The sequence below is a fragment of the Sander lucioperca genome, chromosome 13 (genome assembly GCF_008315115.2).
Source record: "Sander lucioperca isolate FBNREF2018 chromosome 13, SLUC_FBN_1.2, whole genome shotgun sequence".
In the NCBI taxonomy this organism is placed as follows: Eukaryota; Metazoa; Chordata; class Actinopteri; order Perciformes; family Percidae; genus Sander; species Sander lucioperca.
In genome coordinates, this window is record NC_050185.1 from 34615300 (window position 1) to 34632888 (window position 17589).

The following is a 17589-nucleotide window of genomic DNA, read 5'->3' on the forward strand; positions in this document are numbered from 1 at the left end:
TAAGGCCCTCGAGTTCACCTTTTAAGATTAAGGTAGAATGCATGTGGGATAAGTAACTTTAAGAGGTAAACTAAACATTTTTAACTTTTGGCCCAATTCCTGTTTTGTCAAACAAAAATATTATATATCAAAAAATATTTAAGATAGTTATTTCTTTGAATGACAAGATGTTATGCAGAAGCATGACATACTAAATAAAAAATAGATGGCTGTATTAGTACTTGTTGTAAAGATTAATTTTTACATGGTACAAGCAAAAAGACTGAGTTTTACAGTTTATTTGTGAATATCATGAGAAAAGGCAAAGTATTAATAAAAATGTACTAGTAGTAGAGTGAAAAGGGTCAGAGTCATACAAAACTGAAAATTACTTAATAAATAATGTGTTCCTTGGATGATTGTATAGAAAAGAGTTGAATTAAGTAAATAAATAAAAGTCAGGAGAGTTTCACTGCATTGTGAATGCAACTTATAGTCACAACCGTGTGTATACATGATGTATACAGTATTTTCCCATCATTCTCTATTTTGCTTTGAAACGTCCTCTCCGCTCGTTTCAGACAGAATGGAGCACCGAGGGGCGTTAGTGGAAAGAAAACAAACTGTGAAACAGTAACCTGTAGCCAAGGAAAACTAGCTGATGGGCTTTCCTCCCCCTTCACTTCGGCACAGAGTGTACCGACAGAGTTTACCTGACATATATCAGTCCTCAACCACCCTGATGCTTCCAAACCTGTAGCTAAAGGCTCGAGGTGCCCTCTGTCCAGGTTTGGCTCAGTACAGCCATGCCCTAAACCTCCCTCCAAATCCCTACTTTCTCACTTACAGGTCTCGTCTTTTCCTTTCTTCAAGTCTCTTTTCCATAATTACCCCTCGTTCTCATCACATCCTATTTCTCTTCTCTTACCCTCCTTCTACACTCTGTGCTTGTGACGACTCAGTAGTGATGGGAGAAATACAGTATAAAACATATGTTAGCTGCTCATAATCAAAACTTTCCCTTGCTCTCCCTTTCCTTAAGTGGACTGTTTCATAAGTGTACTGTTGTGTTGTGCTCTGAGAGCCTCCTGGGTGTGGGACTGCTGACCTGCTGGGCTGAGTGTGCTGCCAAGTCTTTACCGTGAGAGAGCGGAGGAGGGCAGAGGGCAGGGCACAGAACGGCACTGTGCCATCAGACACTTTGCCAGCCTTGGCTGGAGTACCGGTGTACTGACGGGAGGGAAAAGACTAACTGCAATTGTTCGCCTCAAGTAGTTATAGACGTGAAAACACACAAGAGGAAATGAGTAAGGAAAAGGGATTCTTTCACACCTGCTTTCCCTCCGTCAGCCCCAGCGCTCCCCTGCCTCCTGGCCCAGGCCGAGCCCTGGCATTTCCGCCTGATTCATCCACCTCCTCCCCAGGCTTCAGCACCTCTCCTACAGTCTTTAGCTCTTTCCTTTAACTATAAAGTCCAGCTCTGCTCTTTTCCCTGGGTGTGCTTCCCGAGCCTGAGCCTCCACCCTGCACCCCTCCTCCTCCTCCTCTATGGCAGTAACCTATTTTAACCCAGCTCCAGCTCCCTCCACGCTCCCCTTAACTTCTGCAGACTTCTCCAGCTAAAACCCTGACCCTTTGCTTCAGGACTTAACCTCATCTCAACTACTTTTCAAACGCCAGTCTGTGAATGTGAATACACATTTAACTGCAGTGCTAGTCCTCTGAGGAGGATCCAGTAAGGAGTAAATATCTTTGAGTGAAAAATGAGAAATTTTGGATTGGGAATTCATCAATTGTGTTTTTTGATCGTCTTTTTGATCGTCTTTTTTGATCGTTTTTTGATTGTCTTAAGTGTACGTAAAAGTAAAACACACACCTCCACTGCACATTTAGCCTGATTCAAAAACAACACACAAGCAAAAAAAAAGAAAAAGAAGAAGCAACATTTAGCTGCAAAGTTACACAACCCAATCACCGTGCCACACATTGCTTGTGACATGTTGCACGCTGATTGGATGAGTGATGTGTGTGAAGGGGGGAGGGGGGTTGGGGTAGCACTCAGGAGAACAGAAATGGAGAAAGCTCACCAGTGCATTAGGGACAGCACGGTGCAATTCGTTCCATTGGCACCACTTCAAAGAGGAAGAGGAGGGGGATAATCCACCCCAACATTAGCCCCCAGATTCTTCCACCACCAACATGCACACATACACACGTTTATTCACAAAAGCAGTAGTCTGGAGGGTTTGGTCGTGGGGTCTGATTGGGTTGGGGTCTTGGGATGACGGGATGGAAGGATGGAGGGGATTTTTCAATTTGCCAGCAAATCAGAGATGATTGGAATACTCTCTGGCGCACAGATACACACTCTCGCCTTGACACACACAAACACAATGCCATACACACAAGCCCATCTCCACGGACAAGACCTAATGCTTGAACCCAAAGAGGGGAAAAAAAAAGAACAAAAACAAACAAACAAATAGGACATTTGAAACACTGAATAGAGCCAAAGTATAGTAATATGGGTTAAAAATGTGGGTCAACAATGAACAAGAAGGCCCTCTGTTCCTTAAATCTGTGTGTGGGAAACAGAAGCAGATATCAACAGAAAAGGAAGAGGAGATTAAAGAGGGGGAGTGCAGGGGGATGGAAAGTAAAGGAGACAAGAAGAGAATAAGGGAGAAAGAGAGCTTGTATTGACAGCCACTAGCATCTGTAGCGGTTAGCTGTCAACACTCACCCGGCCAATACGGGACCAATTGATGATCAATCCTCCTCATGGGAGACCTGCCAGCAGCAAACACAATCAATTCTCTTCTCTCCTTAGACCTTCGAGCTGTGTTAAAAAGGAACGCTGCTCGATTCGAAGCAGCCTGAGATTCAACAACTTGTTGTCGTTCAAACCGCCTCTGAACAAGATAAGCATGCAATCACACATAGATGACACAGTCTCCCCGTGGGAACCATCAGGAACAAACCAGGTCTTCATTTGTAATTGTAGCATTGCTTACCGTCTATTAAGCCTGACTTTGACAATTCCTAAACACAGTTATGAGTTGCAGGATTTCAGACAAAATCCTGCCGGTAATGTTTGAGATACCCTGCATATGATGACTGAGATGGTTTCTGACTGAACATACAGTATATCTCTCAAAACCATTGAAAAAGAAAACATCTGATAGCTAATATTTATGTTGACATTGTCAGAAATGCAATACTTTCATAATAAATCTCATCAAGAAGGACACATTTTCAAAGATATCTGTGGAGGTTTAGCTATAATTGCTAAAAAAAAATTCAACTTCTTTGTCTGTTATCGTGAGTCGTCAAACAAGCTTTTAGCCACATACTACCAACAACTGGACTGGTCAGGCTGCGGGAAACACTTAGCTCTGAATACCACTCTGTAACAATAATAGGACAAGTGTGTAGCAAGTGTGAGATAGGTATACTGTGTTGGGATTTTTTAGATGTGGGACACACTTGCTTACTACCATGAGGCACGTTAACGTAGAGTTAAATGACAGCAAATTAAGACAATTACAAGGGGTTTATCAGTATTTAGTGTCCCCTGGCATCTTCTGTTGTGTTGTAACTCTGTTGTAACACTATTTAAGCTGTGATTTTCTACTGACTGTCTTCAATTGTTTTACCTTGTATTTATGGGATGAGTTAACCTTAGTGATTGAAAGTGGTATGGTCCACTTCCACAACACACACGTCAATAAAACAGTGGTCTGGAGGGAGAAGAGTTATGGAGTTTACGGATACACTGACTGGTCAGGAAGTTATTCTTAGCAAGGACCTCAACAATCAATAAACCCTAACCACTGGAGACCACTGTGGTATGGCTTCAGTTACACAAGTCTATAGGAAACAAACGCCTCCGGAGAGTATTTTTTCCATCATAAAAATGACTATATATTGAAAGTAGTCTGTAAATCTACAAAGTAACAACCTAATGTGCAGCTACAGTACATACAGTAGTTGGGTATTTCCATTATTTTGTGGTGTTCATAAAAGGAAGAAAACAGATTGATGGCACAGTGAAATTTCAATTTAGATTATGAATTGGATCAGCCACTTGTAAACTGTTTAAACTCACCTGTGTTGTGATTTGTGAGAAATGATTTCAAGTTAAGAGGTGAGAAATTGTTATCTAAAAGCCAGATTTACCCTGTGGGATGCTGGGTGATGCATGCTGAGCCGTTGGTCTAATCGGAACTCTTTTAGGCTATGTTTAGACGGAAACTATCTGAAGAGAAAACGCAAAAGTGGCGTTGCGTTCTCTCTTTTTATTCCGCGTTTAGACGAGTGTTATGGGGGGGAAATCTGCGTGCATATGGTGACGCAAAAGTGTGTGAAATGCGATCCACCACGCCTGCGTTGAACCTTCCTTCTACTTGTATCCGTCTCCTCCTCCTCCTCTCTCCCTCTCCTCTCCATAGCTCCAAAGCTGACAATTTTGTCTGGACAGACGAGAAGGTGGAGTTACTGCTCCAAACAATGCACACACACGGCACACACACACACACACACACACACACACACACGCACAGTGCGTTTTTACCCTTTAGACAGGAATGCGACAGTGGAGCGTTTTTAAGATTTCCACTCTGGAGGGTGGTTTCACTTTTTTGCGTTTTTAAGCCCCAAAAATGCCGTCGCCGTCTAAATGAAAGTCACATCTGATAAAATATTTTGTCATTTTCACCCGCGAGCATATTCGTGTAAATAGGGCCTTAGTCCACTCAACTGGTATTACCAGCTGAGTCTAAATGGGAAAACAAATTATTTCCTGTGTTTGTATTTTATTTTGTTACAGAATAGTGGGTCATTTGGTTGATATGCAGCCACCTAATTGCCAAAAGGTTGTCCTACTGCGAACCAAATTAAATCAATGAAGCTGAAACCAAACCAAGGCAAGCGAACTGCACTGTATGAAATGACATGCCAAAGAAATTAAGGAAAAAAGTATTTAGGACACCAAACCACAGATGTTTTGGTTTATCTTACTGTCTGCTGAAAGAAAACACATTTTAAACTGGTTGTTAAGAAAATTTGTGGGGGGAACTTTTTCAACACGGATTCTTTTTGGTAGATTTAGTATCAGAAAGTAAGCAAATATCATAGAATGTATTTTAGATTGGGGTAAAGATATAAAACATTTGTCCAAACATAAGAAGCAACATTGCAGTCTAGCCACCTGTCCTTCCTCTGCAAACCAGAGTTAACTCTATCCCCCTGAACCTGGGTTGGAGTAGATGTTTGGCTGTGGGCGGCCTACTGTCATTCAGATTCTGTAGGGTAGATTGCAAGGTCAGAAAGAGGTTTTGAGAGCACCGCTGCAGTGAATGCCAATCAACTATCAGAGCACTGAGAACATGAGCCTGGAGAGAGGTTAGTGGCATGGGCGCAACCAATCCGAGAAACCGAGCAAGGAAATTAACATAGTGGTTAGCATTCAGCTGCCAAGTGTGAACTATGATACTGAAGGCAGTGGGGGAATATTTCATCATTCTGAGTTTCTGACCTCAAAACTGTTCTACTATAGTTCCGGTTTAGACCGAACTGCAAGCATTTATTAGATACCTGATATTGGTGATTATGATCATTTCTCCTTGATCACAGCTCTAGAAGCAGACTGCAAATTGCATGAACGTTTTTCTTTTACTTTTGTTCTTTAATTTTATTACTGTAAACTAAGTAGTAAAAACATGTTTTGGTTAGAAGGCAGAAATTATAAGTCCCCAGTGACTAGAGTTTCCGCTGTAAATAGGTAAGGTGGGTAACTAAACCTAAAAGCCTAAAATAATTGAATCAGTCCAAATTACAATAGCTAGTATAAATACTGCAGCACAGCAAGAATCCTGTGAATCAAGACCGCCCTATAATATCCAGAACATCTTGGGTTAAATCTCCTCCACTCCAAAAATTGGCAACTCTCCGACTCTGCCTTGTCCACAGAGGTCTTTGTCTTCTCCATGGCCTCCCTCACCTCATGTTTCCACAACCACAGAAACTGCTATCTTTCTGACTTGCCAGTACCTAGTCATCAAAGAAAATGACCCCAGTGGTTTCCTGCAGGTAAGCTGCACAACAATACAAGTCTCTTTTTTCCATTCCCCAAGTAGGGCTGGGCAATATGGAGAAAATCAAATGTCACGATATTCTTGACCAATTATCTCAATGTCGATATTGCGACAATATTGTAGGGTTGGCAATTGGTGCTTTCGCAAAATATTGATTTTCTCAAGGATTAATCATCAGTAATGTGGACATATTGTTTAAATGTGTAATGGCAAATAATAAAATGGCTAGAACAGTTTGGTAGGTTCAGAAGATTACGTAAATCACGTTATTGTAACGTAGCCTTTAAAACCAGGTAAAGTCATATTACGGCATCCAAAATTTAAGACAATATCTAGCCTCATATATCAATATCGATATAATATTTGTATATTGCCCAGCCCTATCCCCAAGTTAAATTAATGAAGTGGACCAATGCAAAATGTTTCCCGGTGCACCAGTTCCTAACCTTTTTGGCCCACGACCCCTTAAATGGAAGCAATGTTTACTTGCGACCCCTCATAATTGTTTGCATAAGGTCTGCTATTGCTATTTCAAGAATTTTCTGAACTAGCAAAGCCTGAAAGGCTTCCTCCTTCAGCTTAACAGCTTCCTTCACCTCCACCAGATGGTTCTACAGTTGCCACCACAAGTCCGAGCAGCCGCTCCACAAGGGAGGCTTCAAACAGAACCTTCTTAATCTTCCTGTCGCCAACAGGCTGAGGATACAACTACGACACTGATCATTGCTCTTTGGTCCAAATTGTTCCGTTACATTGCTCACCCACACACACAAACGGTGTCAGAGGGACGCCCACCTCTTAGTACAACCTGTACTGGACAAATACACCAAGCTTGAACATGGTGGACAATCCATGACTTCCACAGAAGCTCAATGCTAAAGCACCACTTGGGTTTAGATCAGACAGGCTGTTCCTTCTCTGGAAGCCTCCCACAGACGACAAATAAAAGCCTTCCTCTAGATGACATGCAGTTGCACAGACATGAGCATATTTTTTCTCTGGGAAATTCCAACACAGTGGTGTTCAGCAATAATAAGAACATACCTTGAGTCTTTCAGAAAAAAAGATAATTCAGTCCCAACTATATCTAGCTGGTACCACTCCACATCCTAACTAGTAACTTTCCACATCCCAAGAGCCATACATACGCTATTTCTGTGCTCTGGGTCACCTGAGACTGAATTTTGAGGTCCGTCTCTCCCAATGCCAGAAACACACAAACCAAAACACTGATGATTTCATCAAGAAAACATGTCTGAGAAAAGTCTTCTGGGCCGACTGACTTTTTTATATAGTGAATAAACTGTCACACTGTACACAGATCACAGGAAAAAAACAAATTAATTCTGTGCAGTGGGTGGATTTTCACTTACTTTTTTAACACCGGGCTATCATTCATTCACTCATTATTATTATTAAAATCGATTCACATTCGTATCACGATTCAAGCTCTACCGATTAAAAATTGATTCATAGAATTCCAAAAATCTATTCATATCTTCTTCTTTTTTTAAATTTTATGTCTACTGCAATCACATGGGCAAAGTAACTACATTTACATACTGTGAATCGGGTTTTTTTAATCGAAAATCGATTTTGAATTGAATCTTGTGAAAAATGTAAATTACCCCTTAAATATTGGCAAGCACTGTGGTAGCAGCATATACTCTTGTGCACACTCTCTCGAACCGTTAGTCCGATGGATTTCAAACTTGACAGGTGTCTTGCTACGGGCACGAGTAAGTGCAGTGCCAAGTTTGACGTTGTTTGGATTAGAAATGCAAAATATATCGTTAAATATATATCGGTAAAAGAAGCACACATTGGCTTTTGCCGCTCTAGCCGCTGGCCACTCCCCCTCTCACACTGCATGCACACTGACTGAGCACTAAACCTGTTTGAGTCGTGACTCACTCTGATCTTTCACCAAACTCTTTAAATTAACTCATGAGTCGCTCATACTACACAAGACAACACCGTCTCTTTCTCTCTCTCTCTCTGTGCGCGCACACGCACACACGCACACACACACACACGCACACACACACACACAGGTTCTGGTGGTTGATTAACACAGATATGTGCTGTTTAGCACTCATAATGGGCCAGGTGGGTAGCACACTGCCATGAGTCCATGAGACTAATGTCTGATTACTCCACATTGTCATTGTGATATTTTGTGATTACATTCTGAATCTGCAAAGTTCTCTGTCAGGTAAATCAGTAAGTTAGTAGTAAGGTATACAGGGGAGTTGCACATTAAGTGGTTTGGGGTCCTTCTGTAAGTAATTTTGGAGTACAATTTGTTTTTTATGAATTCTACAAGCAGCAATACCACAGGCCAAGCAATCAGCCTGTTCCAAACAGGCACATTTTCAACGGGCACTGCACTAGTAGACACAATATGAAAAATTACCTCCTGTCTGAATAATGCACTGCGCAAAGCAACAACTTTAACTGGCTTCATACCAAACAAACAAACAAACAAACACATATCTCAGACTCACCCTCTCCAGGTCTTGCCGGAGGTGTGTGAAGAGTTTGAGGCGTCTGTAGAGGACGTCCTGCTCCTGCTGGGCCAGGTTGTCCACCTCGTCTCTCTTTAAGGTGACCAGAGGTCGATTAAAGTTGGACTTCCTCTTCATCTTCCAGAACTGATATAAGAAGTCCACCTTGAAGAAGAGACAAAATATTCCCATTTCTTTCTGTTCTCATGAATGTCAGCAGATTGACACACCAATTGCTTCAAATGGAACAGCAAAGAAAATTCATTCATGTGTTAAAATTCAACATAGTTCTGTGACACCTGAAGATTTTAAAATTATTATAAATTGTATTTTAAAAACTGCTCTGAATGTACAAATCTGAGTAATAACAATTATTCCATTAAACAATCACACAATGTTTTCATCCCTATGTATAAACTGCTGTTTGCTTATAGTTTATCCTCCTTTATAGTGAAAAAAGCTCTGGCCTGCATCGACAACCATGTTTGGAAAGCAAAGGCCAGTTAATCATAGTGCATTCTAAACAAAAGCCTGTGATTTATCAGACAGTTTACCTGTGAATAGGGAGCACTTTATTTGATGCACTAGAGCCGACACTCTAAATGCAACTCATCAATACCACATCTGATTACATGTTATTAACTGTGGAAGCCAAACTCTTATATATGTTTAACTGTGTATTTGAAATACTGGGTAAAGATCAGAATAATGTTGTGCGGGCAAATGGAGAGACCTTATGAAGTTATTATGTATTATTATTTTATAAGCCAACATGGACGGAAAGTGTGTCGAGTGCGCCATAGATTTATTGTGTTTTGTCAGACCAGGCAATGTTCTTCAGCCAATCACAAGAGGCTTCAGCTTCTTAGTGGACAGAAATGTAACTCTATCTACATCGCTGTCGCAGTATTTACATATTTGTTACCTGTTAGTATGAACAAGTGTTACTAATCTGACCCATCTCATCAGAGAGTGGTGTCGACCCGTCTGCTCGCTTTTTTAATTATGCTTTCTATATACCTGACTCACTGTCTGCAGGAGGAAGGTATTTTTGGTGCACATGGAGGTGTACCTATTACAGTAAATGACTCGTGTATGGTATCATAGTATATTAAAAAAAAATCATAGTGTTTCAGTTGCATGGCTTAACGTACCTGGGAAAAGGGCAGCGCCAAGTTTTCGGCCACCTCCCTGGGGTCCACCAGCTGGTAAAACTCATCCTCCAGCTCCTGGAGCTTCTGTTTCCTCTGGCTCACTTTCTCTCTCTCCAGCTGGTCCCGCTCAGCTCGCTCTGATGCAGACACTGAAATTGGGTACAATACCGACCTCTGCTCCTGATCACTGCAGATGTTTGGCTGGTGCTGATGGTCCGGCCGGAGATCAGAACTCACACCGGTGGTGGTCCAGTCAGGTCTGGCTGTGGCGTGTGCTCCGCTGGTGGTGGAAGTGGTGGTGTGGTTGCCAATGCTCACACTGGTCAAACTGGAGAAGTTGTTGGTGGTTGCACTACTGTTGCTGGCGGTGCAGCTGTGATCTAGACAGAAGGACTTGAAGCGCACCTCGTCGTTCTCTGCCAGGAGGGTCCTCATCTCCAGGCCGTGGTCAAAGGCGCATGTCACATGGAAGGCCACCATACAGGAGGGCATGGAGCACTGTGAGGGGAAGAAAGAGAGGAAATACAGTTAAGGGCAGAGACAGAATAAGAGAGCAATACAGGAAGGTGGTATAGGACAGACAAGGGATGAGAAGGAAGCAGGGTAGAATGTACAGGAGCCAAACAAGAAAAGTAGCACAGGAATTATGTGAGGAGAAAATATAGTAAGAATGGGAGGTGAAACAGGGAAGTAAAAATCCCATTTGAGTGTTAATTATGTCTGTGGGTTCATTAAAAAGAAAAAAGCAGAATGAAATGCTTGATGGAAAAAAACATTTTGTTATTATCTAGGAGCAACTTCACTCTTGCATGTTCTCTCTAGAACACACATGCATGTAAACATGCACAGACACTATGTCACAGCTATTTTTTTGTCCATTTCTTGTGTTATCAAGGTTCCAATACAAGTGCAGCAAAGCAGAAAGACAACCCAAGTCACAACAAACACGGTTCCCCCATTTCTGCTGACATCTTGGTAACTTGGTGTGTGTGTGTGTGTGTGTGTGTGTGTGTGTGTGTGTGTGTGTGTGTGTGTGTGTGTGTGTGTGTGTCAGTGTGTGTGTGTGTGTGTGTGTTTCTCAGTGCTATCCATTTCAGGTCATACTAAGAGGCGGCCTCCCACTGAGTCCCTCCAGGCATGGTGTGATTTTGTGTGTGTGAGCCCTTGTGGCTGTTTGTTGTTGTCACCGTGCATGTACGTGCACATTTGTCAACGTGTGTGTGGGTTAGTGTGTGCAGGTCGGTGCTTGTACTTTTCAGAGGAGTTCAGCATTCAGCAGGATGGTGACTCTCTTCACTGTGTTGTTTATGAGCCCTGTTACCAAAACCTGACTGATCCTACTGACTCCACTGTCTGGAAAACAACTTCTGTTTAACCTTTTCACAAACAATCTGGCTCAACTCCATTCTGCATCAAATATTTAATTTTAAAAGCCAAATATGCAGCAGCAGTAAAGCCTACTTAACTGTTACAAATAATGCTTAAAAGTGTCAAACCTCACATTTAAAATCTGAAGCTTGTAGTTGATTTAACACGTAAAAATAATAAAAGTTAAGCAGTTAATCACAGCATTACTATTTAAGGCACCACACTGTCTTAGGCAATGTCCTCATTTAGGATCCTAGTGGCCTGAGGGTAGAAGCTCCTCCTGAGCCTCTCAGTGCTGGCCTGGTGTATTCGGTACCTTCTACCCGACCTCAACAGGTCTGAAGTCTAATTTAGTCATCCTCCCCCTCTTGATCTAACAACACGGGTGAGGGAGGTGTGTTATGGAGCAAACTCCTCTGCAGTGTGCCATATCGATCACTTTTAAGTGATCAAATCACTTGTTAGGGATTTGATTGAACCTAATGGTTAAAGAAGCGAGCTTGTGACCCGGAGGTCGCCGGTTCAATACGTCACATTATTAATATCACAAGCGAAAGACTCCAAGATATCAGATTCACGTTTGAATTTTTTTTACAACGACTAGGCTACTAACGTTTAGTCTCGGCGGTTTCTTTTACAGGTAAAACTTGATGTCTCTCCTATCTCATCTGATGTACACTTTGATGTTGTCAACTTTTGCACCTTGTAGCTTTAAAAATACATTTCAGTGAGAAAAACTGTCCTCAACTGGCAAAAATCATTGAGTAAACAAAGTCAGTGATTGAGGAACAGAAGGCATGATCCAATAGTCACATATTACCACTATTTATACATCATCTTGTTACAAAGTGGAGTTACAGTCAACAATGTAGACCCGTTTAACTTTCCCAAATGTCAGGGTAAGGCCGCTGCAGCTGCTCTCACTTAGTTGGTGTCAAAAGAGGAAAGGTTGAACACAGCGTCTAGAACACACCGGCTAGATGTGTTGCTTGGTACGGGCCAAGTCATCGCAAAAAATACTCATCTGGCCTTTTCAAAGGCACCTGCTCAGTCCTGGCAGGGATTTATTGATCATGTTTTTATCACTTCCCATGCTGAGTGAGTATGTTCAGGTGTTTGTGGATAACATTTGTTATTTAATTAAAGATACTAATTATATTTTGATTTAATCATATTCCATTTTGCCTCATGAGAGCGACTTGGGTCCATATTAATCACCAGCTTGGTTTTCTTTTGCTTTTGCTCCCAGTTAAACACATTTCCCATAATTCCATTGTATTCATATGTCAATATGTCAATATATTAAGTTCATGTGTTAATTGCTACCAGAATATTTCAAACACAAAAATGTCTTATGCCTTAACTTCACTATAAGTAGGAGTTATTTGCTTGATAAATGTAATACATTTAACTCTTCACACAAAGCAAATGTGTTTTTTCACACCTGGGTTGGTCCTTTAAAGCATTTCTAAGTTTAATTCTTACAGGTTTAATAAATATGGGACAGAAACCCCTGTTGACTCAACATTGATATTCTTGATTTACTACACTGCTAAATTGCAGAATTATGTTAATTATTCTGTAATCTTTTTTTTTTAATCTCTGATGTTAAGCATAAAAGAGCCTCAGTCCAAACTAATTTGTCTCAAAACAAACATAACCCTTAAGACTTCCCACACACATCTGTTCAGCAATTCTAGATTATTAAGAAGTGGCTACTGGACACAGGCTGATGTATCTGCTATCTGCTGTTCTAGCTACTCCAAATATCTTGTTTGGCAGAATTTAAGAATTCAAACTGGCATGCCTTGGAGTGAGACATTTCTCCAAAGAATCCAGGCCTCTCATTTCTAACCCTGTCAAGTGAAGAAATCCTTATGAAATCATTGATTTTAAGACTTGAAAGGCAGCTACAGTATATTAATGCCAATATCTATCACATCATTTTGATCCTTAACAGAAAGAGAGCCTAAGACCTGAGGAATATTGATGATTTGTACGGGTATATTTTATCCATACATTTTCAAAACCTTTGATTTTCCTCAAATCTACAAAAATGTAATGCCCAGTGGGAATCTAGGGAATCTCTTTTTTTATTTGAATAATGTTTTTCTCCCTCAGGCATTGATTTATCTAAATTTAAGCCTTTCATGTGGTGCCCTCAATGGTGTAGGCCTACATTACGTGTGGCAATAGTGCATCAGCTAAGCTAAATTATGAAAGCAGAAGCCTGCAATGTGAAGATTAACGTCCAGATTTCCCTTTTTATTCCATCTTTCTATGGTTGTTAAAACCATCTTACTCCACTCTTTATGAACATAATACATGTGTATTGTCATCTTGTTGAAGCTTTTCACTGAAGCTATATCATGTTTACATTTTGTGACATATTTAAACTCAGGAAGCCATGTTTTTTTTAAGGCTGCACCATTTAATCAAAAGGATATATTCCAAATGCATTGTGCTTAATTTTAAACACATTTCTTCCAAAACGTACTGGTAACTTATTTGCTATCTTTGAAAACTTTATGATCTCCAATAGATTTTAAAATAAGTGTTGTATGTTTGAACAATGTTTGGCTGCACAGCAAGAGTTTGTAGCCTAATAACTGCCTAATAACTGTAGTTTAAGCTACAGTATTGTTTATTATGTTTTCACCTGCTATACCTATAGTCTAATCTAAATAGCTGCCAAGTTCCTCTGAAGTCTGGGGAGACAACAAACTAACCATGAAGCAAAAGAGCTTTCTTATTAGCCGAGTGTGTCTCCCTGACACTGACTCTGAGCTTTAACACATACAGTACAGGCCTGACTGGTTGACCTTTCCAGTGCACCTTCCTTTAATAAAGCACTCATTAGGAGTCGCATTACACTTGGAGAACTTCTTGCCAATTAATACAACAAGTTGTTAACAAAATATTTAGGTCTGAACACTCTGAGACACCCGACTATCATTATGGAAGGAACTGTCAGCACAAAAAAGGGATGCAGCAAGGTGTCATTAGACAAAACAAAAGATTGTTATCACCAAATTACCAAAAGAATACATGAGCAAAGACTTGAAGTAATGTGTTTGAATGTTACACTTTCAAAAGTAGTCCATAAGGAAAGAACTATAATCTAGTTTGAGCTGTTTGACCTACTGTGCATTAAAAACACAAGAAAATCTGGGGAAATCAAAAGAAAATCAAGACTGACAATATATTACTATTATTATCTCTCAGACTCTCCTGTGCCTAAACCTTTCAAGACAGAAAACTGATTTGCTATTTCATTCCTTTACGTACATTAAGAACCTACACAGGACTCCTCCTGCTCATGGTGCATGGTGTAAAGCTCCATCTCTACCTTGTGTGTGAGGCAGCAGCTGATCAGTCAGTGTGTTTGTACAGCCGCCTGCCTACAACCATGGAAACAGGAGGGAGAGACTCTCTCCCTGCGAGCAATTCTGGCACCAGGACTCGCTGTTAATCTAAAGCATCAATACTGTGACAGCAAACCCCCTCACCGCTGCAAAAACAATCATTGGACACACTTGTAGGTACATACGGTTGTATACTTCCAGCGCACAGCAAGCGTAGGGCTTTAGGCATCCAGTTCACCTTAAGGGCACTTTTAAAGCTGAATGGTAGGCAAGCTAATAGCTGTAAAGTGTGTTAGTGGTAATGTGTGGTTTTGTTTGCATACTCAGCAGCATGTTAAAGTGGTGCAGGGTTCAAACAGATCCACCTGTGGCAAGCGGGAGGCTAAGAACTATGATGATCTGTGTTGTTGAGAGACATTTTATGTACGAGTGTGTGTCTGCTGAGTTTAAACTTTAAAACAATTCTGCAAGACTTTTGCTGTGCTTATGTATACTATTTTGCATGGGTGTGCCTGTAAGGCTTCATTTCAGAATGAACATCCCATCTACAGTATCTGTTTGTAAGGATAAACTCCAAAAGTTAAACTTTAATATTGAATTTCACACACAATTAAAACTTACCAATTTTCGTCAGGCTTGTTTTCATTCCAACGCCACCTCCAGATAATGAACAGTGTGCGTGCACATGCCATGAGGATTGGAATAGGAGGAAGATGAAGACTGCTTTATTTGGGCTGGTTATAGTCTCTTTCTTGTGTGATTTTATTTCCTGTCTGTTGTGTTTTATTTCTATTTAAACTGTAACTGGTGTGCTATCTTAGCCAGGTCTCCCTTGGAAAAGAGATTTTTATCTCAATGGTCTTCCTGGTTAAATAAAAAAAATATATAATGACCATAATAATGAAATACAAAAGAAGAAACAGGATGAAGAGGAGGAATGACATGAAGCACATCTGTCTGGCTCCAATAGTGGACAGCAGCTGTCAGAGCAAAATTCAAACATGACATGACAATAGCATGCCCAACATGCATGAAAAGCAGAGTACAGAAACAAATACTGTGATTACTACATTCTTTCTCCGCAGAAGAAAATTGTGACAATATCAAGATTTGGACAATTATTTTCAAACTGTTGAAATGAAAAGTGGCTGCTAAATGGGTTTGAGGTAAGGTTTTGGGCATGATTAGAAAAGAAAAACTTAATTCATACCAAAACTTAACTGGATGTTTGAGCGTTGCTGATAGGGCTGAACGATTTTTGAAAATAATCTAATTGCGATTTTTTTCCCAAATATTGCGATTACGATTCAATATTCGATTATTTTTTTAAGCTCTTTGTCTTCAGTATTATTCAACAAAGAATAATATAATAATGTATAGTATGAACACACAATTACACACTAGACAGTTAAATAAGTAAAAATATAGTATATATCTATACACACACACACACACACACACACACACACACACACACACACCAGTGTAATTTTTTACAGTGCACAGAGAGGAGCTGCCTCCAGCCCCTCCCCCTCGTGAAGTTGCGTGCTGCCGAGTGCACTTGCTCAGAGAGGCTATCGTTACGTTAGCTAGTTGCTGGTGTTCTTGCCGTGGGATTAACTGTACTAATAAAACCGTTGAAACACCGCGGCCACGCTGCTGTGAAAGCTCCCCGAACGTCATTTATCAGTCTGGTTGTTACCCCTCTCAGTGGCAGCTCCTCCACTCATATCTTTATAACGGAGCTAACCGCTAACCGGAGCTAACCGCTAATCAGAGCTAACCGCTAATCAGAGCTAATCGTTGCCAATCGAGCCTTGAGTTCTGTGTGCCTGTATCCATTAACTGCATGTATAGACTCAAGCCCGAATAAAACCCTTCATTTTATTAAAATGGCTGTAAAAGTTTTAAACTACAACTCAGAGTTGTTTGAATGACAGAAATCAGCTCAAGGTACAGTGTAGCGTTAGCATGCTAGTTGATGCTTTCTCTACGGAGTGCAGACTGATTGCTCTCGCGAGTCATGTGACCAAATCGCAGCCTTTGCGATTAGGAAATCGCGTTTTAACATATCGCGATATTATCGAAAATGCAATTAATCGTTCAGCCCTAGTTGCTGATGTATTTTAAGACACTGGGGTCACTTCATAACAACACAAGGCATGGCGGACGCAGTGATAAGTGTTTATCTGACGTACCTGTATGCAGGTTCCAGTGTGTTCTCGACACAGGCTGCAGGACAGAGCCCAGCGGCTGGCGGGGATGTGGGACACCTTGGTAATGGGCTCCATCTTCTCTGGACAGCCTATACTCACCTACAGGGAACAGGTAGAAATACACATATCGGATTCAAAGCACCGAATGTGATAAATAATCAAACAATCAACATTGTGTGGAGATAAATCGTATTTGTTCATCGTCATCATCTTTATCATAATAACACTCGCGGCAGTTATAACAGACAGAATTTTTTATTTGACTCATTTATTAAGCTAAATGCCAAACATATTTTGATTCCAGCTTCTAAAATGTGAGGATTTGCTGCTTTTTTCGGCTTTGTATCAAAAATAAAAATGTAAACTGAATATGGGATTTTGGATTGTTGGTCAGACAAAATAAGTCATTCGAAGACATCTTCTTGGGTTCTAAAAAACCTGTGTCCTGGGTACTTTCACAATTTTGTAGACTAAATGATTAATAGACTAAACTGAAATTGGTAATTGTGTTGCCTCCTAGGACAGTTTCATTAATACAGATATGACAACAATTAACAGCTGGAGATCATCACTCATCTTTTTATTTAGCACAAAATCTCTGGATTAACTTTGCTCCTCACTTGATAAAATGATTAAATCTCCACCAAAACGGAACGATAATAATCAACTTATTGTAGCTTGAATGATAATTTTTTTCAGTGTCTTCCAATTTCAAAAGCCAAGATCTCAAATGAGAAAGTCTGTCCTTGGACCCTGAGCAGGGACACCTGTGCTCCTTGGAAACATGATTGTAAAGCCCAGTGTGACTCACTCTCTCTGAGCGGTCTATTCAGAACAGCTTTGGCCTAAAACCCTTCTCCACCAAATACAACCAAAAAGTCATTGACCTGTGCCAACCAGCCACG

At 40.7% G+C, this 17589-nt stretch overlaps 1 protein-coding gene across 1 annotated transcript in view; it reads right to left on the reverse strand.

Annotated features, from left to right (window-relative positions):
* jade2 (jade family PHD finger 2) overlaps nucleotides 1-17589 on the reverse strand; it is a 160556-nt gene that overhangs the window by 60539 nt on the left and 82428 nt on the right. Inside the window, exons 7-9 of the mRNA XM_031308215.2 lie at nucleotides 16667-16783; nucleotides 9736-10233; nucleotides 8582-8746 (exon numbers count right to left, since the gene is read on the reverse strand). Coding sequence (XP_031164075.1) covers nucleotides 8582-8746; nucleotides 9736-10233; nucleotides 16667-16783 — 780 coding nt within the window. The remainder of the gene's footprint in view (nucleotides 1-8581; nucleotides 8747-9735; nucleotides 10234-16666; nucleotides 16784-17589) is intronic.